Source organism: Manduca sexta, chromosome 24 (assembly GCF_014839805.1).
Source record: "Manduca sexta isolate Smith_Timp_Sample1 chromosome 24, JHU_Msex_v1.0, whole genome shotgun sequence".
NCBI lineage: Eukaryota > Metazoa > Arthropoda > Insecta > Lepidoptera > Sphingidae > Manduca > Manduca sexta.
This window is the reverse complement of record NC_051138.1, coordinates 8943913-8969758: the sequence shown is the minus strand read 5'-3', so window position 1 is coordinate 8969758 and position 25846 is coordinate 8943913. Positions and strand designations below refer to the sequence as shown.

The 25846-nt window shown below is 36.4% G+C and overlaps 1 protein-coding gene across 1 annotated transcript; it reads left to right on the top strand.

The window, feature by feature from the left end:
* Positions 1–5396: 5396 nt before the first annotated feature.
* On the top strand, positions 5397–25502 carry LOC115451945 (pre-mRNA-processing factor 40 homolog A). The gene is made up of 18 exons (XM_030180368.2): positions 5397–5616; positions 5864–6088; positions 6442–6597; positions 6730–6878; positions 8564–8718; positions 9121–9248; positions 9384–9532; positions 10779–10890; positions 11128–11253; positions 11510–11639; positions 14188–14294; positions 14862–14967; positions 15367–15596; positions 20241–20438; positions 22058–22162; positions 23946–24086; positions 24578–24750; positions 24817–25502. Exons 1-18 carry the CDS (start codon positions 5614–5616, stop codon positions 24905–24907), a joined length of 2484 nt encoding a protein of 827 aa, XP_030036228.1. The 5' UTR covers positions 5397–5613; the 3' UTR covers positions 24908–25502.
* The last annotated feature ends 344 nt before the right edge of the window (positions 25503–25846 follow it).

Here is a 25846-nt window from a genome sequence, read left to right as displayed (position 1 = left end):
TGTATTTCAAAGTAAATAATGTGAAAGAAGACATGAGGTTACCAACTTTAATTGCTGTAATGGGCGAAGAGGCCTATGAACTATTAGTCAATTTATCCAGTCCGAAAAAACCCTCAGAAACCGAGTACGAAAAAGTGGTGGAGCAGATGCGGAATCATCTGCAACCCACACCATCGCCTCTAGCGGAGCGCTATAAATTTAGGCAGAGGAGACAAGAAAGCCAAGAAACTGTTGCCGTTTACATGGCGGAATTAAAAAAAATGGCACGTTATTGTGAATTTCGAGCAAATTTGAACGAAAATTTAAGAGATCAATTTGTCTGTGGGATTAAAAGCGAGGTGATTCGGCAGCGTCTATTTGCCGAAAACGGTATTCTGTCTTTTCCGGAAGCGGTGATGTTGGCGAGCTCATTAGAAGCGGCAGAGAGATGCGGCGGCTGTGATGGTTCTGAGTGCGGAAGTGACGGAATCACCGACGACTGCAGAGGAAAAGTGCACTTACTCGCGTCGCATGAGCGTGCAAAGAAGGCTCGTGGCGGTCTTTTGTTCACGGAAATAGCGGATCGCGGACAGGGCACAGAGTCCGCACCACAGGTTGTGGCCGATGCGGTTCTATAGATCATGGTAATGTAGACTGTAGGTACCGCGACTTCGTATGCGGAAGATGCGGAATTGTTGGTCACTTACGGCGAATGTGCCGATTTGTCGCGGCATCGAAGACTCGAGCAAGTGAAATACCAGCGGTGGCAAGATCTCAGGGTCGCACAGGAATACACCACGGCCAAGCCAATCAACGGGAAAATGCCGAAGAGCAATCGGATGTAGAAGAGAACCTTCACCAGTTATGTTTAAATAATTATAAGGCGGTGAGTTTGCCCATATCCATTGATGGTTGTACTATACAAATGGAAGTAGACACGGGTTCAGCTGTGTCATGCATTAGTAAGAGCACCTATGATGCGTATTTTAATCATCTAAAACTGAAGCCGCACAAGATAGTTTTTAATTTTTATAATGGTGTAAGTATAAAACCCATAGGGGTTATTAATCCGCTAGTACGTTACAGGGAACAAACTAAACGATTAGAGTTGTTTGTAGTAAAGGAGGTACTACCTCACTCTTAGGAAGGCAGTGGTTAACTGAACTACATATCAAAATACCACTATTTACCAATACGAATGTAAACCATTGTAATGTTGATCGGACTCATTTTAATAAAGAAATAAACTTATTATTTGACAGATATAACAAGCTGTTTGATGGACGTTTGGGCCGATTCACTGGCTGTAAGGCGACGTTGAAATTACGGGAATCGGCGGTACCGGTGTTCCATCGTGCGCGGCCACTGCCTTACGCACTGCGCGACCGTGTTAACGCAGAGTTAGACAGAATGCTGCGCGATGGAATAATCGAGCCAGTCGATTGTTCCGACTGGGCGTCTCCTCTGGTACCGGTAAATAAAGCGGATGGCTCTCTGAGAATCTGTGCGGATTATAAGGCTACTGTTAATCCTATGCTATATGTAGATAGGTTTCCGTTACCGAGAATTGATGACTTATTGGTGCGCCTAGGCGGGGCTAAATATTTTTCTAAGATAGATTTATCCCAGGCCTATAACCAGATAGAGTTAGATGAAACAAAAAAATATACTGTGATAAATACTCATCGCGGCTTATTTCAGTATAATAGATTAGTTTATGGTCTAGCGTCTAGTGCGGGCATTTTTCAGCGCATAATGTGTGAATTAGTAAAGGGAATTCCTAATGTAGAGGTATTTTTAGACGATGTGATAATAGGAGGTAGCAATAAGGAGGAGCATTTGGCCGCTTTAGAAGCAGTGCTTGAGAGACTTTATATTAAAGGAATGAAATTGAAAACCGAAAAATGTGTTTTCTTAGTTGATGAAGTAAAGTATTTAGGATACGTTTTACATAAGGACGGCATTAAAACCGACCCAGCGAAATTGGAAGCGATTGATAAAATACCTAGACCGAGTAATGTTACGGAGTTGCGATCTTTTATAGGACTAATTAACTTTTACGCGAGATTCGTAAAGAATATGAGCACTATATTAGTACCGCTCTACGAATTATTCAAAAGGGCAAGGTTTGGGTTTGGTCGGCCGAATGTGAACGTTCTTTTAGTAAAATTAAGCAGTTAATGATGAGTACAGAGGTTTTAGCGCATTACGACCCAAATAAGCCTCTTATTCTGACTTGTGATGCGAGTGCGCGTGGAGTTGGAGCGGTGCTATCGCAACCGGCGGCAAGCGGAACGGGAGAGCGCCCGATAGCTTATGTATCGCGCACTCTTACCGACGCGGAAAAGAATTACTCTCAAATACATCGTGAAGCGTTGGCAATAATATTCGGGGTCAAAAAGTTTCACCAGTATTTGTATGGGCGTCATTTTCTCTTGAGAACGGACCATAAGCCGTTGGTATCGATCTTCGGCCCCTCATAAAAGGAATTCCAAACGATGGTAGCTAGTCGTATGCAAAGGTGGGCTATCATTTTATCTGCTTATGATTTTGAAATAGAGTATGTTAGGTCGGAGAGAAATGGTGCCGACGGGTTGTCGCGTTTACCGACAAATAGTAAGCAAGATGTCACTGTGCCGGAACAAACTTATTTGCATTTTGTTCAACAGGCTTTATTGTTAGATTATAAAGAGTTAAAACTACAGACTAGTAAGGATCCGGTTTTATCGAGGATATTGAGTTTTTTGCGCGATGGTTGGCCAAGAGACTGTGATATCGAAGAGTTTAGACCTTATTTTAATCGGAAAGATGAACTCTATGAAGAATTGAGTTGCGTGTTGTGGGGGCATAGATTATTGATTCCGGTGAAGTGTAGGGAAAAAGTTTTGAGGATGCTCCATGAGCCCCATATGGGTATAGTTAAATCCAAGGCTATGGCTCGTAGTTACGTATGGTGGCCCGGACTTGATGAAGAAATAGAGCGCATGTGTCGTAGTTGTGAGATATGTGCTGCTCAGGCGGATGCTCCGCCGCGGCAAACTCCGAGTATGTGGCCGTGGCCGAATCATCCATGGACCAGGCTGCATTTAGATTTCATGGGGCCCATATTTGGGAAAACATACTTGATCGTAGTGGACGCTACATCTAAATGGACGGAACTTTTCCATATGAGTAATACAACAGGACCGAAGGTCATAGATAAGTTATGTGAACTTTTTAGCAGATGGGGCCTACCCAAGCAGATCGTTACGGATAATGGGCCCCAGTTTACGTGCAATGAATTTGGTAGTTTCCTTAAATCTAATGGTATAGATCACGTTTTTTCGGCGCCATATCATCCTTCCTCAAACGGTCTCGCGGAAAATGCAGTGCGATCCTTAAAGAGGGTTATTAAGAAAGCAGTGCAGGCTAAGGAAGAAGTTGATAAAGCACTTTATACTTATCTTTTACACTATAGAAATACTGCGCATTCGACTACGGGAGAAAGCCCTGCAATGTTAATGTTAGGTAGACGGTTACGGACGAAGTTAGACGTTTTAAGGCCAGACAGGGAGAATTTTGTAAGGAAAGCTCAGCAACGGCAAAGTGGAGCTAGAAAAGGGGTACACAGATCTTTCGATCAGGGTGAAGAGGTATGGTACCGTCAGTATTTGAGTGGAGACAAATGGGTCTCAGGCAAAATTCATAGATGTTTAGGGAATACTGATTACGAGATTGTAGGCAGCCGGGGAGAGTTAGTTCACAGGCATATAGACCAAATTAAAAGGAAGTTTCATAAAAATGAAAACCAAATTAGGAAGGAGAACGCTAGTTTATCCCTAGCGATTCCAATGAAAAGGGTGTCTCAACTTCCTAGTGCAGGATTAAGGTCAGCACTAGGTTCAGAGCCAGCCACTTTATCATCGGTGCAGGGGCAGAGAGTGTGCGATTCCGCAATTCATACTCCGGTCAGTAGACCGATCGCGACGCGGTCTCCGTTAGTGGAACTTCAGGGTAGTGCCACCCCGGTATCACCTGAATTTCAGGACGCCTTACCGTATGAGCCAACGACTCCACGTCCCAGGCAACGCCCTATTAGGCAGTGTAGATTAACAAACGTTCCTGATTATAGAATGTGAGGTATTATCATTTTAAGTTGTAGAGTTGAGTATTTTGTTAATTTAGTATGGAGGAGTGTAGTGTACTGGCTGGTACGTTTTTCTTAATATAATATTTTGTTTCAAAGAAATGTCAGTTTGTAAATAAATGGATTCCGAAGTACAAACTCAGAATATTATTTCCATGTTTTCTGGAATTCTACATCTGTAAGGAATCAAATTTTTAAATTTCCATATAAAATTGGAAATAAATAACGGAAAATTGGAGTGTAATGAATTTTTGAGTAGGAGACCTAAACATTATACAATTTATACATAAGAAATTCACGTGATAATGTGTATTTTCTAATTAAATAAAGGGAATTATTAAAAATTGTGGACGTTTTATTTTTTAATATTCTAAATTTAATCATAATTTATACCAGTGTAAGATTTACGGTCAGGATTTTTTATCGATATAAAGCTATCGATACAAGATTATCGATAATATCGATTGAATAGGGAACGTCCCTAGAGACGAGCAGATTTATAGTAAGTTGGCAGCCTTGCGTGTCATTTTTTCTGCGTAATATTGGTACAAAATGTAACTCTACTGAGCTCATGTATGTGTGCGTGAGCTCAAATTCAATGTACTAAGTGCCGCCTCTTCTTACGTAGTATATTACTTACTCTATGTTCAAAGCGACAATAAACACGATGGACTGCGATTTTGTGGACGCAGTATACTTGTACTATTTGTGAATATAATTATGTGTTTCATGTACCTATATAAAAATAAACTAAAAACTCCGGTATAGAGCAAGATAACAATTTACTTGTTATTCTGATCCAGGCGACACTTACCAAATTAAATTTTTTATGGCTTTTAGGTTTCCATATAATCGGTTCTCCTTCAAGCAAATCCATAAAACTGAACTTTGCATAACTGTGGCAGGATACGCAGTTTTTAACTTTGAACGCTTTGATGTGTGGTCGAAAAAGCGATAACGAATGGCAAATACGCAAACATTTAAACAAACTTTGGACAAATACGTAAATACCCGTTCTACACATGTGTTCAAATACTTTTGCTATGTGTGGCGCCGGCCTAATCTACACTAATCTATGCACACGCCTGGCGCGGCGTCCGACGTCCCTGTAATACCAGAATAAAAAAACGTCGATAGGAATATAACCTCCCATCAGATATTTTTCAAGCGTATTTTAGTATAATGCAAAAGTAATAAACCTTACATTACAATAATCGTGATACTTTATGTCCATCTCTACCTCGCGTAGGCTATTTTTCAGAATTTTCATTTCTACCTTGTTTGAAATCATCTAGCAACACTGCGCAAACGGCATATCGACTTTTATCGGCATTTCATTTTCATACAAATTGAAATGGTTTGCTTTTATTGATTTTAGTTACAAAGTACTGCAAGCACTTGGTCCTAATAAAAAATATATGTAATAAGAGAAAATGTTTCAATTGGGTTAGGGGAAATTTAATCTGTATATAATTAACACGATAAAGAAATTACGGGCGTTCTAAACAATGGTTTGTTAATTTGTTTATGTTTTATTCTTTGCTAAAGTAACCTAAAATCCTGTCCATCTAAACCTATCTATGTTTATTAAATGCTTTTGTCTATTTCGATGCAAATTTAAAGATTTACTTTTATAAATGGAAATATGTATTTAAAACATAAATAAAAAAGTTTGAAGACACATACATAATATTTATGGTTAACTAGTGTTTTACTGTTACATCAATGTTTGTTATTAATGAATTAAAACATTTGCAGGAGCCGCCAAATACAAGAACTAGCTCCCCAGGAATCATAGGTTCAACGCCTCTTCTTCCTCCTCCAATGCTGGGCGGAATACCCGCACCAATGCCTCCCGCAGTAGCAATGCCACCTGTGCCTGGGATGCCCCCAAACATGGCTGGACTGCCATCACCAATGGCATTTCCTTCAATGATACCTCCATTTTCTATGCCACCACCAGGATTTCCTTCTTTTAAACCAGTGAGTTTATATAAAATATAAAAGTTTACATGCAATATATTGATTCACCTATAGAAAAGAATAAAGCAGTGTATATTCTTGATTTTGAAATAACTCTAGTCAAAGGGTGTTGAATACCTCCAAATCATCAAATCTAGTTTTACAGAAGTCTTAAATAACTAGAACAGTCATAGTGCTACACAGTCAACATTTTTATAAACAGGTTTACTCAAAATAATTGCACCCTGTTCTTTAAAAAAACAAAGTGTATTTTAATACACAGTTTTAAAGAAATATTGATAATTTCCATTATTTTGTAGGAATTAACTGCTCCTGTGTATAAATTAATATTGATAATTTCCATTATTTTGTAGGAATTAACTGCTCCTGCCCCAGACATAGCCCCATTGGCGAACCAAAGCAGTCCATGGTCAGAGCACAGAGCTCCCGATGGTCGCACATATTATTATAATTCTGTTACAAAACAGAGTCTTTGGGAAAAACCAGATGATTTAAAAACTCCTGCAGAGGTATTTTTTTTATATAACAATAAATCATTACAAGTTAAATTCTTATTATATTCATAAATTTATTTAAAACCTTCTGAAAATCTTAACACTCAAACAATGGGCTCAAAATATTAATAGAATATATTGTTTTAGAAATTGTTATCTGCATGTGTTTGGAAAGAATACACAACCGATGCCGGCCGGCTGTATTATCACAATATTGAGACAAAAGAATCCAGCTGGGTAATCCCAAAGGAACTGCAAGAAATTAAAGACAAAATTGCAGCTGAGGAAGCTACACAGTAAGATTATTTACGTATAATTATAAAATTATACTATTAAAATCATATTGACTGCTAATAGCAAGTGAATGATCTTATTTATATAGAAAATTCATCATGGCCGGCCTAACCTTAGGAAAATCATAACATATTCTGCAAGGTCCCAATTCTCATTCCCTTTGTGGCTCATTGGGGTCCTCAGCTAGCCATAAGAAATTATATTTTTCATATAAACATTTTCTGGTCTGTAATTTCAGTCAGTAGAAATGGAGGATGCCAACCATTTCTTGTGTGGTGCATGGAGGTGACTGATCATTAAAACACAGAATCAAATAGTAACTGATTATTCTACAGACAGTTGTACAATGAGTAGGTTTAGTTTAGCACAATAAGCTGTTGTCCTCATTCTTTGCTATATTTTGGACCATAACAATTTCCTCTGGGGATTCAGAGGTTTGCATACACTACTACAGTTTCACAGAGCTGCTATAATATTCCCCACCTTTTATTTTGGGAAACTTGAAAAAAGGCAAAGAAAATAATAAAGTTTCAGATTATTCTTTATATGTATACATGAAATTATAAATTATATTAATTAACTAGCTTCCGCCCGCAGCTTCGCCCGCGTGGATTTCGGACTTCAAAAATGGAGGAGGTGCTCAATTTGTCGAGATGTTTTTTTAATGTATGGTGGTCCATACATTAAAAAAACATCCCGACAAATTGAGCACCTCCTCCATTTTTGAAGTCTGCACTATCCGTCGAGTCAGGTCAGGGTCTGATGATGGGATCCTAGTGAAATCGAAGGAAGCATATAGCATGATTCAGTATTCACGCGTGATGGCTTATTATTAGCGTATTTCATGTATAACTTTGGTGTTTCTATACCGATTTATATGATTCTTTTTTATGGAATATTTGATTATGTTAACTTTTTTAATTAGGGATGACTGAGAGTGTTATAAACGTAAGAGTAGACAAATATAATGAGAAAGCTTCGAACTGCTAAGCTATCGGGAGTTACACGTGTTATTGTGAGTCAACCATAAAAGATAGACATATGCTGTGGTGGGATATTTTTTACATAATTTTAAGGAGAACATTTCCGTCATACATGATTTCTGTGTAGCTTTAATCATTAAGGTTGCACACGCGACGGAAGCTTAAAAAATGGAGTAACTTCTCCCGTTTTCCCAACATTTCGCTTCACTGCTCTGCTCCTATTAATTGTAGCGTGATAAAAAGTATACTATAACCAGCACAGGAGTATGAAAAATAATTGTACCAAGTTTCGTTAAAATCCGTAGAGTAGTTTTTGTTTCTATAACGGTTATACAGACAGACAGACTGACAAAAATTTTACTAATTGCATTTTTGGCATCAATATCGATCCCTAATCACCCCTGATAGTTATTTTGGAAATATATTTCATGTACAGAATTGACCTCTCTACAGATTTATTATAAGTATAGATAGATAGATAGAAGATAAAAAAAAATATTTTTAAATAATAAAGAAATATATGATTAATATGATGCAAAGATCTTAATTATTAACAAAGCCCAGGAGAAGTGAGTACTCATTACATGTAATGGTAAAGGATGTTTCTCAGGAGAAATGAATGGTATAGTAGTGGTATATGAGTAAAGTGCAGGGTCTCTTTGCTTAATAATGTGGGCAGATTGATGTAGTATGGTGTGCGGCAGGGCCGCGCTGAGCGCAGAGCTGCCGCCGGGCGAGGTGCCGCTGCCGTCCTCCCCAGCTGCGCCCGCGCATGCTTCCGCGCTCGACGAAGCCATGGCCAAGACTCTCGCGGCCATCGATCCCTCGCTCACAACTTCAATACCCATTCCTGAAGATAGTAAGTTGTCTTAATCAAATCGGTGTTTACGGTGGTATGTGCCCCATTGGCTTGGTATAGTTTATATTATGATACATAGTTTGTAAATATATTTGTTTTTACTGTGTGTATATGCTCAGTACTAAGCAGGATTGAGAATCACAAAAGAGACTAATACATAACTCTTTCATGACATAATATTTGCTAATTGCTACTACAAAAAGCGATTCTTGAATTAATTGTTCGAAGCAATGCATCAAGAGTAGTTCATCTAGTGATTTTTTCTTATTCAAATATTTTTATACACTTCTTACTTTTATCATATAATTTAATCAAAGGGGTTGAACCTTCTAAACAATGTCACAACCATTGAATATAAACTTTATTTGCTCCTTATATTAATACAATATGATTATTTTCTAGTAAAACCTGAAGAAATAACCGCACCACCTATGAACAATCTTTCGGATAATGCAGAACAACCACCAGAATTGCAATACAAAGACAAAAAGGAAGCAATTGAAGCCTTTAAAGAACTTTTAAGAGACAGGGTGAGTTATCGTTACACTTTATTATGAGAAATTTTAAGCAAATACAAATTAAATATATTGTAATACTCAATTACGTAATTGTACCTTATCGAATGTTACAATTTAGTCTATTAATACCACTAACTATTGTTTTAGAATGTACCATCCAATGCTACATGGGAACAATGTGTGAAAATAATATCGAAAGATCCACGTTACGCTACATTCAAGAAACTCAATGAAAAGAAACAAGCTTTCAATGCCTACAAGACGCAAAAACTCAAGGACGAAAGAGAGGAGCAAAGGTTTAATACCCATAATATAATATGTAACATAAAGGACTCCATGGACTTTGTCACTTTAGTAGTAACCTTTTGAATGTATGTCCCGATTAGCGTCATCAAGGAAGATCAAAGTGAGAAAGGCTATAACTAAAACAGATAACATTCTGTCATATCTTTCCAAAAAGTTTCTTGGATCTTTTGATTGCTAAGAATAAGTTTTATAATGAGAATATTTCATGTATAAAGTCTTTATTTCCCAAACAATACTCATCTGTCAACCTTCTGTTAATCAAGATCTTTTCGATGATCATGACTGAATGCAAATTTAGACCACTGTTTTGAAGCAGTTTTAATGGAAAAGATTTCTTTTGATTATATATCGACCTACATAAGACTTGACCACTTGCCAAGCAGATCACCTTACATCCCACAGAACTTTTAATCAGTTGTTGCAGGCTAGATTAAGTTCATCAGCACTCAGTGATTGTCTGTCAAACATAGCTATGAACAATTTAAACCTAACAATGCTGACTGCCTCGGTGGCGTAGTTGTACTGCATGCGCGGTACGGCAGCGCTCTGAGGTCCTGGGTTCGAATCCCGGGTCGGGCGAAGTGATATTTGGGTTTTTCTGCTCAATATCAGCCCGGAGTCTGGAATTTGTGCCCGATATGGCGATAGATTCGCCCCCTATCACATCCTGGGACGGAACACACTTGGCGAAAAGTGGGTGCCCTGGTTGCACCTCTGCATACCCCTTCGGGGATAAATGCGTGATGGTGTGTGTGTGTGTGTAAACCTAACAATACATGACTGCGAACCCATAAAGTGATTGTTAGCGAAGTTTGAACGATATCAGCGCGCATCGTTCGTCTAGCATGAATTTAAGTCGGAATGTACCCGTAATAAAAACAAACCTAACAGTTTAAACGATGAAGCCTAGGGTCAAACCTAAAGCACACCTTGGAGATTTCAAAGCTTTCTGTATATTGTTTAGTAATTATTGATCGTTTTAACTACTAAGAATATCGTCGTGACGAAACGTCTAGTGAGCATTGGCACACTTCACGTATCTCAGAAATTCTAAATACTATAAGACTTTTTGAGATACATATATGTGAAATGTGCCAACCGCATAGGCCAGTGTGTTGGATTAAGGTCTAAATCCACAACTCAGTAGTAGAGGAGACCCGTGCCTAACAATGGGACAGTATATAATACAGGGCCGATATATTATAGCACTCATAATAACCAGATTTTTTTAATTAGGTTGAAGACTAAAAAGAACCGTGAAAACTTAGAGGAGTTTTTATTAAGCTGTGATCGTGTCACATCGCTCACCAAGTACTACAAATGTGAAGAAATGTTCAATAATTTAGAGGTTGGTTAATTTTTATACTGTAATTAGTTTTCATATATTTAAAAAACATCATGAAATTTGTTTATTTAAGCTTATTTGATAAATGCTGTTATAAAGTTTTATTTCGCTTCCTCTTACGTTAAATATCATTCAACATGATAAGGTATTGTGGTTACTGTTAATTATACTAATAAGAGAGATATATTACCACAAACCTAAATCATGGAGCAGATTTAATTTGTGTTAATGTTGTTTTAGATATGGCGATGTGTTCCCGAATCAGATCGCAGAGATATATTTGAGGACTGCATTTTCACAATAACTAAACGTGAAAAAGAAGAAGCTAAGACTTTAAAGAAACGTAATATGAAAATGCTAGCTCAAGTAAGTAAACAAATATTGACCATATTTGGGACCTTCGAAAGATTGACAAGACTTTTTCTAGAGGAAACATTACAGGGCCTTTAAAACTTAAGAACTGAGCTTTTCAATCCGTATTTACAAGTCTCGAGAATATAGTTACCATCTGTAAGGTTACCGTTCAGTAGATATGTCTCTTATATAACATGAGAATGTATATGTCTATGTATGATGTCTAAATTTATGTTAAATAATCAACAATACAATGCATGTTCCACAGGTTTTGGAAAACATGAGTGAAATTACATACAGTAGCACATGGAGTGAGGCACAGGTGTTGCTGCTCGAAAACTCTGCATTTAAGAACGATGTCAGCTTACTAGGCATGGACAAGGAGGATGCCCTTATTGGTAACAAGAATTCTAAAATTGATTTAATATAACCTGATTTTTATATGGTTATATTTGTGGAATACTAAGTGTTTCCAACGGTTTCAACTTTTCTGAAATAAAATTTCTGCTGTGTATTTATCTCGAATATCAATGAGCCTATATATAAAGGGCTTAAGATACGTAAAACTAAATTTTATGCCCACTATGGACGTCAGGCAAAAATTAATATAGGTAACTATTTTGCAAGAGGTAAGTAGTTTGGCTTATGGTCTTTTGCACAGCGGCGACATTTCTTTGTATTGAACACGATACCGTATATAAAATCATATACAAAATCAGCCAAATATCCTTCAACAGCAAGTATTTTACATCGTTAACATTTACATATTTGTGGTTTTCATTTGATTTTACTATGCTCTGATATAATACTATACCATACCATAATACTATACATATACCCTGTCTATAATATAAAAATGATTCGCTGAATGCCTTGCTAAGCGCAAATCTCGAGAGCAGCTGAACCGATTTCTCTTATTCTTTTTTTATAATATTCCTTGAAGTACGAGGATGGTTCTTATGGAGAGAAAAAATTTAAAAATTTGCTTGAAAAAGTCTAAAAACAACTCTTTTCTCTATATTTCCATACAAAAGATTCGTTATAATACTTAAAAGTCCATTGAACTTTACCATACCATAAAGTTTAAGTGTCAGTGGAGGGGCTCCGGGAAGGCAAAACAATTGAGTGACATTAGATGGAACGATTAAAGAATTTTAAGTGTTTTATAATTTAAATTTTTTGACATAATGTAATTGTTCACTTATCAACTTTCTTTTTTTATGTTACTAACTGACCCGGTGTCCCGAATAGCAGAATAAGTATTAAAAGAAATAATAATTAAAGAATTGACTGTTAGGCGGTACGAAGTTGGCCGGGTCAGGTAGTTTATAATATACAGGTATATCGATTATTTTTTTTTAAATGTCGTTATGTATAACAATCTATACATACTATTATATAAAGCTGAAGAGTTTTACTATTATATAAAGCTGAAGAGTTTGTTTGTTTGTTTGAACGCGCTAATCTCAGGAACTACCGGTCCAATCCGAAAAATTCTTTTTGCATTGGATAGCCCTTTGTTCGTGGAGTGCTATAGGCTATATATCATCACGCTATACCCAATAGGAGCGGAGCAGTAATGGCTAATCTCAGGAACTACCAGTCCAAATTGAAAAATTCTTATTGCGTTGGATAGTACTTGGTTTGTGGAGTGCTATAGGCTATATATCATCACGCTATACCCAATAGGAGCGGAGCAGTAATGGCTAATCTCAGGAACTACCGGTCCAAACTGAAAAATTCTTTTTGCGTTGAATAGCCATTTGTTCGTGGAGTGCTATAGGCTATATATCATCACGCTATACCCAATAGGAGCGGAGCAGTAATGGCTAATCTCAGGAACTACTGATTCGAACTGAAAAAATCTTTTTGCGTTAGATAGCCCTTTATTCGTGGAGTGCTATAGGCTATATATCATTACGCTATACCCAATAGGAGCGGAGCAGTAATGGCTAATCTCAGGAATTACCGATTCGAAATGAAAAAATCTTTTTGTGTTAAATAGCCCTTTGTTTATGGAGTGCTCTAAGTTATATATCATCACGCTATGACCAATAGGAGCGGAGCAGTAATGAAACATGTTGCAAAAACGGGGACAATTTATTCGTTTTGAGAGCGTCCGTTGCGTGCGCTGCGCAAAACGGTTAAAGTTATGCAACAATGATGTATGACGGGATTGTTCCTCTTAAAAAGTTCTAAAAAATATATTATAAAACAAAGCCCCCCGCTGCATCTATCTGCCTGAACGTATTAAACTCAAAAACTACCCAACATATTAAGATGAAATTTGGTATGGAGACAGTTTGAGACCCTGGGAAGAACATAGGCTCCCGGGAAACTACTACTTTTATAACGGAAAACTTTAACCTGAAAAACTTTATAACGCGAGGGGAGCCGCGGGCAAAAGCTAGTATATTTATACATAACGAACGACATTTAACTTTAAATACGCCGCCTATTCAAAAAACGGGTTATAGTAATAAGAAGGTTTGCCGCAACGCGCAGTCAGGCGCTTTTACCAATTGATGTCGATATCATAATATTATTCTAGGATATTGTGTATTTTTATTAAAATTAGTAAAGGGTAAAATTACATATGTACTGCATTAATAAACATGTAATCAACAACACTGTTCACAGTTTAACAGAAAACTTTATAAAGAAGCAACAAATGTCTATACCTAATATTTTGACAACCAAAAATTTAAACATACAATAAAAATTTAATATTTACAATTTATTTATGTACAACTTAATTTATAAATATTCATTAAGACTTAATCCAAAACATTATCTAACTGAGTGCCAAATTTCATCTATGACTATGTACATTTTTCATTTAATTGGAAACCAGGTATGAGACTGGCCCTCTTCACATGGTCAATTACATCAATGGTGACGTTTCGTACACCGAAAACGATAATAGTATCGTTTTATTCTTTGCAGTATTTGAGCAACACATTAGAAATTTGGAGGCAGAATATCAACAAGAAAGAGAACAAGTAAAAAAAAGAAACAAAAGACAACAAAGGAAGAACAGAGACAATTTCTTGGCAAGTATTTTATATATTATTTTACTCCATAATGCGGCTACATCATGACATTAGCATCACATGTCGTCTAATGGTTCATTGTTAATTTTATAAAATGATCTATCATAACCGCGGACCACGGGTTCATGGTAAGAATAAACTCATCAAAATAACTCACTTGTAGGTATGTCCAATAAACTTAATCTTGATTAATTCATTTTCACTATGGAACACTTAAGACTTACGATCGTTTATTGGAATCGACCATAATTAAATATAAATACTTACATATTACATCTTTTAATATTATGTATGTATAAAATACATATTGTAATTTTGTACTCACAATAAGATTTTGCTGTAGCTACAATCATTTATTTTTCTTTTTGATTATAAAATAATATGTATATTGTATTAACATAATATGTAGTACATGATATTGAGTTAGTGATACAGGTATTATGAGTAATATTGTATTAACGGAACTTAAAATTACAGGCATCAGGTAATGTATATTTTCGTAAGAAAACATACTTGTTTTGCGTATTTTAAAATGCTTGTGTTTATTGACTTGCATTGTTTGCGCAGGCTTTGTTAGACAGTCTACATGAAGAAGGAAAACTCACCTCTATGTCACTGTGGGTTGAGCTGTATCCGGTTATTTCCGCAGACATGCGGTTTTCAGCCATGTTAGGTAATTATTTTAGAATGACAGTTTTTTCTACAGAAGTGTCACTATGAGATAATTTTCTATCCAAAGTAATCACGTTTCCTCAACAATGTAGTAATATTATAATTGATACTTCGTACCATTTACCTTACTTGTATTAGAGTTACCAATGTGTATAACTAAGTGTTGCTCGAGGCTTCGCTCGCGTCTAACACCGTTCCCGGAAATAGTGGGACTATATATTTTGCCGGTATAAAAAGTAACATAGGTATATGTTTATCCGGGACTGATCTATCTGTGTGTCAAATTTCATGTATAATTAGGTAAACAAAAATCCAAACCATTTTTAAAAACTTCCTCATTTACATTACGAAGGTATTAATGTAAGATAAGATACTCAATCTTGATAATTACTTTTTTTAGGACAGAGTGGTTCCACGCCACTGGACCTATTTAAGTTTTACGTCGAGAATTTGAAAGCTCGATTCCATGACGAGAAAAAAATTATCAAGGAGATATTGAAGGAGAAGAACTTTGAAGTGAAATGTGACACTACGTTTGAGGAGTTTGCAACAGTTGTGTGCGAAGACAGTAAGTCCGCCTCGTTGGACGCGGGCAACGTCAAGCTCACGTACAACTCGCTGTTGGAGAAGGTAAATTGTTGATGAATACACACGGGTATTGTGCTATGACACGACAGTGGCGGCGTAACCAATGCGAGGCCTCGGCCGGGAGCAAATGTGATATGCTCCGCGCTGGGGCCGTTTGTATGCGCGGGCGACCTGGCAGATGTCGCTACGAACGTACACATAGAGTGAACTTTATTCTTTACAAACAGACAGAATGGCCAATACATGTCTTCTTTCAATAGGTCATATGTATATTGTGACGGCAAAATAATTGAGGAAAAAAAATAATCTGCTGCAGAGCGACGCATCTTTCATATAATAAAATTTGTGTGCAAGCCGATGTCTGTACATTATAGATATAGAAGAAAAACTAATATGGGAAGCCTTTTCAGTTTCCACTGATGTATACTCTAGAGGCTTAAGATAAAAATATAGGTTCAATTTTATCCCGGTAAAACCTTCTGATACGGGCGGAGCCGCGAACAAAATCTAGTATCTTTCAATGTATATTTAACCCCGACGGAAAAAGTGGTGTGCTTTAACAGTTTTTCGTATACTAATTCAAAATATAAATATACTTCAAATAAAAGTTGCCCAAAGAACTGTTTTTGAGATGGATATATAATTCATGGACTTTGCTTTAATTGCACTCTTGAATATTTTTTGTTTTTAACTTTAAATTGGAGAGCTGCTAAGCAGACATTTGGTAACACTAGCCATCATATGTTGTGAAGTTATATTGGCTGGTAAAACTGGCGTACTGTTCAAACTGTCTAGTTTTAAAAGGTTTTTTTTTAAAGAATTTTAATATAAAAAAAAATGTTGCATAATATTTTATTTCGAATTCAGCTATACGGTTAATAATACATTAAAAATATGAAAAAATAATGCATAAAACCAAATCCGTTTCCTTAAGTACTTATATGTCCGCAAAAATCGAAAAGTAGTTGATGCAACAACTACCTTTCGACTTTTAAGTTTTTTAAAAGTTATCTATTTGAAATTATATATAGATATAGAAACAAAAAATAAACACATATTTCTACAATGTAATATTTACTTTGGCTGATTAATATTTATTAAAATTGTGGATATTTATTAATATATCAATATATAAATGAATCGCTATTTCCCTTGGCCATCGTATCATGCGTGAGCGGATGGACAATTTCGCTAAATATTTTTTTATTATGTTAATTATTATCAGAGAAGAATCTTATGATAGAAAAAAAAATAAGGAAGGTGACCGGAACATTACAAAATTTAAGAAACTTTGCGATACTAATAGTACAGGTTCCCTGGTACACTTTTCATCGTTTATTACTATCAAACAGATTTTTCATGAGGAGCTTCCTTTTGACTAGACGCCCAAGTTTTTCCTTACAGTAATGTTGGTAAATGGTAGCTTAATAGGGGTAGCAAGGATAAAATATGTTGATTTGACGAATTTTAAAAATTTATTACTAACCGAAGTTTTCTTTGTTAATTATCGAGATAATTATCTAAATAACGTGAAAAAATATTTGTCCTACAAAATATAAGGTTTGGTTAGTAAGTCCCCTCTCTCTAACATGTATCATAAACAAGGTCATGAAAAATAATTACTAACCAGCTAATTTTCTTTTATTGGTTAGCTAACATGTGCATAACATACTACTCACATTGTCCTACAAATTGCGTGGTATGTCATCTTGGTCCTACGCTCAAAAATTGACAATATCGCAGGACTTTTTTTGTTATTAGTAACTGTAGGACAATTGTATCACATGAAAGATTAATATATTTGTCGCCAAATAAAACAATGTCCTACAAAAAAAGGTATGTTTTATTAGTCCTACAAGATTAATAATTTTTGGGTATACAAAATGAAATAAAATGAAACGATTGAAAATTGAACTTACATTAAATTAATTCTTGGTAAAATATAGTTATATCTATACTATTATATAAAGCTGAAGAGTTTGTTTGTTTGTTTGTTTGTTTGAACGCGCTAATCTCAGGAACTACCAGTCCAAACTGAAAAATTCTTTTTGCGTTAGATAGCCCTTTGTTCGTGGAGTGCTATAGGCTATATATCATCACGCTATACCCAATAGGAGCGGAGCAGTAATGGCTAATCTCAGGAAATACCGGTCCAAACTGAAAAATTCTTTTTGCGTTGGATAGCCCTTTGTTCGTGGAGTGCTATAGGCTATATATCATCACGCTATACCCAATAGGAGCGGGGCAGTAATGGCTAATCTCAGGAACTACCGGTCCAAACTGAAAAATTCTTTTTGCATTGAATAGCCCTTTGTTCGTGGAGTGCTATAGGCTATATATAATCACGCTTTACCCAATAGGAGCGGAGCAGTAATGGCTAATCTCAGGAACTACCGGTCCAAACTGAAAAAATATTTTTGCGTTGGATAGCCCTTTGTTCGTGGAGTGCTATAGGCTATATATCATCACGCTATACCCAATAGGAGCGGGGCAGTAATGGCTAATCTCAGGAACTACCAGTTTGAACTGAAAAATTCGTTTTGTGTTGGATAGCCTTTTATTTGTGGAGTACTATAGGCTGTATATCATCACGCTATGACCAATAGGAGCGGAGCAGTAATGAAACATGTTGCAAAAATGGGGACAATTTATTAGTTTTGAGAGCTTCCGTTGCGTGCGCTGCGTAAACGGTTAGAGTTATGCAACAATGATATATGACGGGATTGTTCCTCTTAAAAAGTTCTACAAAAATATATTATAAAACAAAGTCCCCCGCTGCATCCGACTGCCTGAACGTGTTAAACTCAACAACTACCCAACGTATTAAGATGAAATTTGTTATGGAGACAGTTTGAGACCCTGGGAAGAACATAGGCTCCCGGGAAACTACTACTTTTATAACGGAAAATTTTAACCTGAAAAAGTTTATAACGCGGGCGGAGCCGCGGGCAAAAGCTAGTAAGAATATAAATTTAAATTATAAAGAAATTAAGTACATAAATTATTTTTCTATGCAATATAACATATCGTCGGCTAAGAGTGCTGAGCTTCTAACTCCATAATAGACAATTAGTAACAGGATAAAAAAAACTGAATTATTATTTTATTTCTCACAACATCTAAAGAATGAAGATCCCGTTGGTAGATATTTCTTTAAGTTTTATATATTTTCACAAAACAACTATTAACTATCAAATGATGTAGAATTATTACAGAAAAATGGAGTTAGCAGCTCAACACTCTTAGCCGACGATATTGAATGACAATTGATAATTTAATTTACAGGCATTGTCGAAAACAATCGAGCATTTCCGAACATAACCGAACTCTCCGACTGTTAATGGAGTAAATTGACAACACGTGGAAAATATTACTATTTTGAAAAATTTGAAAAATATATTTATTATTTAAAATATATAAATTTTTATCTATTTTCAAATATATTTATCTTATAAACTAATTTTTTGAAGAAAATATGAAAAATATACTTTCTATAATTATTATTCAAAGAATACAGCAAAACTTACAGATTAATATTACTCCTTTTTTTTCCAGATAATTACGTAAAAATATGAACTTACAAAATTATTTTCAATGGACTTACCTTTCATAAGACAAATATTTAGATTTTACTCTAAATTCCTTGTAACAAGAGGAATGATAACCTATTATTTAATCACTCCAACTTTCAGGCAATACAGCATCGCAATATTTGTGTTTATAATGCTTTCGAGCAGATAAAAAATGCTTATAAGAAAGCCACATATCTCTATTATTTTTTTTTATTTCTTCTCTTTTTTCTCGAAAATTAGAGTTTTCAGAAAAAACACTCCATTATTATTTTGCAGCACAGATTACTATTCAAATTATTTTTCGAAAAACGAATAAAATAGGAGGTTGACTAATAACAACTTTACGTGGTTATGATCGACACCAGCGTGGGCAAGCATGGAATACCTAGTCCACAGTAAACAATGCTGTGCGCATGCGTTTGTGAGCAAGGATAATAGTGTGCCTCAGCTCCAATAGCAAAATGTACAAAATAATATTATTTTTAATTTCATGAATTTCAACTATGTAACTGGAGGACTGGAATAACGTACCACGCAATTTGTAGGACAATGTGGGTAGTAAACTATGCAAATGTTAGGTAACCAGTAAAAAAAATAGGCTGGTTAGTAATTATTTTTCATGACCTTGTTTATGATACATGTTAGAGAGAGGGGACTCCCTAACCAAACCTTATATTTTGTAGGACAAATATTTTTTCACGTTATTTAGATAATTATCTCGATAATTAACAAAGAAAAATTCGGTTAGTAATAAATTTTTAAAATTCGTCAAATGAACATATTTTATCCTTGCTCCCCCTATTAAGCTACCATTTACCAACATTACTGTGAGGAAAAACTTGGGCGTCTAGTTAAAACGAAGCTACTCACGAAAAATCAGCTTGATAGTAATAAACGATGAAAAGTGTACCAGGGATCTTGTACTATAATCATTTTACATAACTTTCAATTGAGCGAAACAAATGTCAGCGATTGACATTATATTATATATTACAATATACATATTATGTATATTTTCTTTTAAAATATGAATTATAAATTTTCGGATAGATAGTTTTTAAATGGTTAGCGCATCGTTTTTCTGGGGACACCGGCTTAAAATATTTTTTTCTAGGCGGAGGCAAAGAAGAAGGAAAGACAGAAAGAAGAATCTAAAGCACAGAAAAAAATCGAAAGTGCATTTAAATGGGCGTTGAGTGAAGCCAACATTGATCATTTACTGTCTTGGACCGAGGTCAAAGAAAAAATAGATTTAAACGCACCAGAGTTTATGGCCGTGCCGCACGAAGAAGACCGTATCAAAATTTATAAAGTAAGTAATGAAATAATTCGCGAGATTTAAAAAAGTGTAGTCTATGTTTTATCCTGGCTAGTCAGTGATTGTTTTCATCACAAATGAACTTGAATAAAAAAGGCATATTAGATAAAGACATATTATTAAATGTACTAGGTCGATTAGTTAAAGTTGGCACGTACAACACATTCACAAGTTGCAATGTGCAATGTGTAATGTGTATAAAAAACACCGGCGGTCATAATAACGCATCAAAAAAATATATATATACTGTGATGTTTTGTTTCCATGTATGTATTTGTCAGTGAACGTTAATTTGTGTTGTCATATTTATTTAAAAAAAATACAAAAAAATGGTTTAAGATAAAATCGGATTTTCAAATGCAGACCATCTACAAAGAACGCGCCATGTGCATTGCCGCAAACAAAAAAAAACCTCTTTCAATGTAACTTCTTAGAAAGTGCAACACTTATAATACCGTCTAGTATCAGTATTAACGCACATATAAGCAAATCTCAAAGACTTGGCTGTTTTACGCATTGTATAACAGCTTTTGTAATGTGTGCATACACTTTTGCTGTTATAATTTGGTAGAAAGGAAAGATGATGCAAGGCGCAACCTTTATTTATTGTCGGAGGCCAAACAATAAGAGGACAACCTCATGAAATAGTAAAATTAAACCGCCTTAAAAACCACTACCGTACCGTTAATTTATGAGTCTATATATTATGTATGTAGTTAGTGGACTCACCCAAACATGCCGCAAAAATACAACTGAAAATGTTACAGGAAAACAAAATTCGTTTACTTGGATCACATACTTATTCTAGTTATTTGACTGCCTCGGTGATGTAGTTGTAATTGTATACAATATGAGTAAGACTACCGCGCTGAGGTCCTGGGGTTTTTTTGGAAACTGCCGCGGCTGTCACCGGGGTTACCCTGCTAATGGTGTACAAGCGATCCCCCGGCTTAGCAACGTCGGCAGTTCCATGATGGGTTGGTGGGCCCTACCGCGATCACTGGAAGCGCCAGCGGACGGTACGCTGACAACCCGCACCTACTCGGTCTCAGAGCCCGGGAGGAAGAAGGGAGGGGATAGAGGGAAGGAAGAGAAGAGGAAGGAGGAGGAGCTATAAGGATAGTTGGAAGGGAGGGGGAGGAGAAATGTTCACGAACCCTTATAGACCTCACTGTGAACTTAGCAACCATGAGACATACACACGAGCTGTGTGCCTAGAGTTGCGGCAAATGTGTCCCCATACATGTAGGTAGTATCATCATTCAAATAAAAAAATATTTTTCCAAATCGATAAGTAAATGATTAGGTTCTTAGTTACTTACCAAACATTACACGACGTATTGATAACGTCCTCTTTTTTTTAAACTGCTTAATGAAATGTTTTTCACTTAATATGTTGAGTAAAACATCAAGAATAATGAGGGGAAATCTAACCAGAGCTAGTTTTATCAGTTAAATGCCTGATATAATAGTCTCCCTATGAAGAATTTCTATTCACCAGTTGAGATTGCTCAGATGGTGTGAATACTATAAACGTGCCAGCTTTAGGGATCCGATTTGTACTGATTGATGATTGAAATGAAATTGGTATTAGCATTTGTGACGTTTTAAAGGATTTCCAACATGAACAAGAAGAAAGTTGTCTGCATTATCACCACACGAAGTCACGCAAGGCAAAACGGTCGAAAAAGAAGAAACGTTCACATTCCGCTTCGTTGGTAAGTCGTGCTTCACATTATTTATCGACCTTTAATGCAAACTTTTACGTTTTTGTCTCTGTGTGCAACAAAAATTATAAATGCTCATTGCCAATAGATATACCCCCATACAACAAACATGCAAATACACGCATTCGCGGCTCATTCCTCAGATGTAGTCGCGTCCTTTAATAGTCTTTAACGAACACTATATTATGAAATTATTACCCGTTTTAGGGTATCGAGTAATAAGCCGATCGCACAGTGGCGGTGATTCTAGTGATAATCTACACTAATATATAAAGCTGAAGAGTTGCTTTGAACGTGCTAATCTCAGGAGCTACATGTCCGACAATGTATATACACATTAGGTCCTTACATATGGAATTAGCGTTTTGTATGGGAGGAATACAAAGTCGTTTTTTTTGTAACATTAACCTATTATAATTCATTAATCATTGATATCTATGCACTTTTGCTATATTATAAGGAGTTCATTGATCCCTTTTTACTAAAAAAACATGGGGGCGAGAATCAATAAACTGTCGGAATGTGGTTTAGACTGCCACATCGGAGCCGAATTCTTTTCCTTTTAAAAAGTTATCCAAAATTAAAGAAAAAGTGACAATCTGTTGGAGCAAGGTCCGGGAAGTACGGTGGATGTCGCTGACTTCAATAGCAGCACCTCTAGTGTAGCGGCCGTCTCTTGTGCAGTGTGTTGTCTAGCGTTGTGCTGAAGCAGCAGTGGCCTAGAGCGATCGAACAGCCTCGGTTGTTTAGCAGTTAGTTCTTCGATCGTGGTTTGCAGTTGCTAACAAAATATGTCTGCCGTAATCGTTTGGCCAGATTTTAGAAAACTGTAGTAAACGATACCGACAGTAGTCCACAGAACAGTCACAAGTATTTTTTTTTTTTTGAGTAAATATTGGCTTTAGGTAGGGTTTGGTTTTTCTCCAGGATTTAGCCATTGCGACGAGCGCTTCCGATTATCGGTTATAATCCACTTTTCTTCACAGGTAATGATTCTATTTAAAATCCCTAATTATTGTATCGATTTAGCGATGTAATACGTGTTTGCTGGTTAGATTCACTCAAATCATGCGGTACCTACTCACCTTTCAAGCTTTTTTACTTTCCCGATTTTCTTCAAATGAATTAATAAACAAAATAATAATAATAAACAGTTTTATCACTCACACCGAAGCCTGTACCTCTGAAGTAATTTGCGATGGATCCGTTTGTATAATAGCCTTTAATTCCATTGTCTTGGTCTCCGGCCGTCATCGGGGCGTAATCTTAATAAACGTTAAAACCAAAAACGTACCGTGTTTTATTTTGCGACATCAGCGCCATACACATTGTTAATCATTCGAGCTGTTTTTGACTGGTGCGTGGCGTGCGTTCCAACGTGGGTTGGAACTCGTACCTACTTGTAAGTATAGCGATATTCCATGTTGTCATTGAGCGATATGAAAGACGCCAAAGAAAAAACTAATCAGGAAAAAACAAATAAATGACTGTGTTTGAAACTCAAATGTACCAGTTAATTGCAAATTTATAAATTTGAATTTGTAATTCTTAATCAAAGAGGACATATTTCATATCAAAGTGGCCTACGACAAAACGCCAATTTCATATGTAAGGACCTTATATACATATATTCACTAATAGGAAGGCATATTAATAACTAGCCTATAGCACTCTATAGGCTAGTTATTAATAAAACTTTACCACGCAGTCGGAGCTACGAGCAAAGCTAGCGGATTATCATAAGAGCGGTAGTGACATGTTTTGTGGTGTGCAGTCGCGGTCTCGGTCGCCGTCGCCGCCGCCGGCCGCGATGCGCTCGCCCTCGCCGGCGCCGAGCCACGCCTCGTGGACCTCCGATGAAGGCCGTAAGCACAAGAAGTCCAAGAAGAAACATCGCAAACATTCGCCTATACCGGTAAACTTTTATAACGGCTTTAAAAGTCTTCATTATTTAAAATTTAAAACGCCGTATCTTTAAAATCTCATATTTAAAAATATTATCCGGGTTGTAACAATAATTGAAAAGCTTCAATTCATAAATTTGAAAATTATTTAATAATATTTTATAAAAAAAAATTAATAGTTATTTGACATCTATATATATAAAAGAAAGTTGTGTTAGTTACACTATTTATAACTGAGGAACGGCTGAACCGATTTGGCTGAAAATTGGTCGGGAGGTATCTTAGAACTAGGACGACATAGGATATTTTTTAATCCGTTCCTACGGGAATGGGACATGACATAAAACGTAGTACAAAACGAAATTTGGTATGGAGATAGTTTAAGACCCTGGGAAAGTTATAGACTACTATCCCGGATAACTACTTCACGCGGGGTAAGCCGCGAGCAAAAGCTAGTAATTAATAATTCTAACATTAGTTTATCTGTATAAATATTTTTTAGAAATCGCCGACACCGGAGGAAGGCGGTATATCTGATCCAGATGAGCCGTTGCGGCACAAGAGTAAGAAATGGAAGCGCAGCGCGCCGAGCAGCCCCGACGACGACCACCACGAACACCACGATCACTCGCACAAGCCCAAAAAGAAGAAGGACAAGAAAGACAAAAAAGAAAGGTAACGGTATGCGACAAGAGTAGTAGTGAGTGCGTGCGACGCGTGACGTGGGGTGTGTGTCCGCAGGTTCGGCGGCTCGGCGGCCTGGAGCGACGCGGAGCTGGAGTCGCGGCGCGCGGCGCTGCTGGCGCAGCTGCACGAGCACGAGGCCGACTGACGCCGCGTCACGCACATACACATCTTCAACGACTACCCGCGCGCCCCCGCCGCCCCCGCCCCCGCCACCGTCGCCCGCCCCACGAGCGCCGCCGCCGCCGACCAAACTAGCCCCGCTTCCTCCTCTGCCTGTGACGATTATCATCTCCAACTTGTACAACATTCCGATTCTGATCAATCGTAAAATGTACTTATCACTTACCTTAAAACTTTATCATAGGTATACATACATTTTTATTTTCGAGTATTCATGATTTACAGGTGTATCTCATATACACTGACATACATTAACTCTCCAGTATTGTAGTATTATGTAATCTCTTTTGGTAGTAATTAATTGGTGACCCTCACGAGCTCAATAGACACTAGTTCTGAGGATTCCGAAGCAATATTCATTTTGGGTCTTTGACAATTTGAGGTCGAAAGGTTTTTGGAGATTTTGTGACCCATATCAGACAATTTTATATGGTCAGGATTTTACATGCGCTTGTTGGGTGCATATTATTTTTTAAATAGCTATAGTACCTATTTCTGTATTGAGCCAGACTATGAATATATTGTACATTAAAACATTAAATATTCCATTTTATTATTAATTGTTTGTTTTGGTAAAATTTACTGTATTTCCATACAATGATGTCGAAAAATTAAGGAGATTAGTGTCACCACACCCATAAAATACTAACTATAAGACATAATAAAAAATATATAAATATTACATAACTTATATTCTCGATTTTATATTTCTGGTCCACACAATCTTTCCTACAAGGGAAATACAAATGTATATTTCAGGCTCGTTATTATATTCATTAAGATATTGCACAATGTGTAAAAGCAAAAAGTGTATATAACAGATAATGTTTATTAGTAATTGTTTGAAACCTATGTATATTCGATACTCTTTATGAATTATTTTGCTAAACATGAATAAATTATG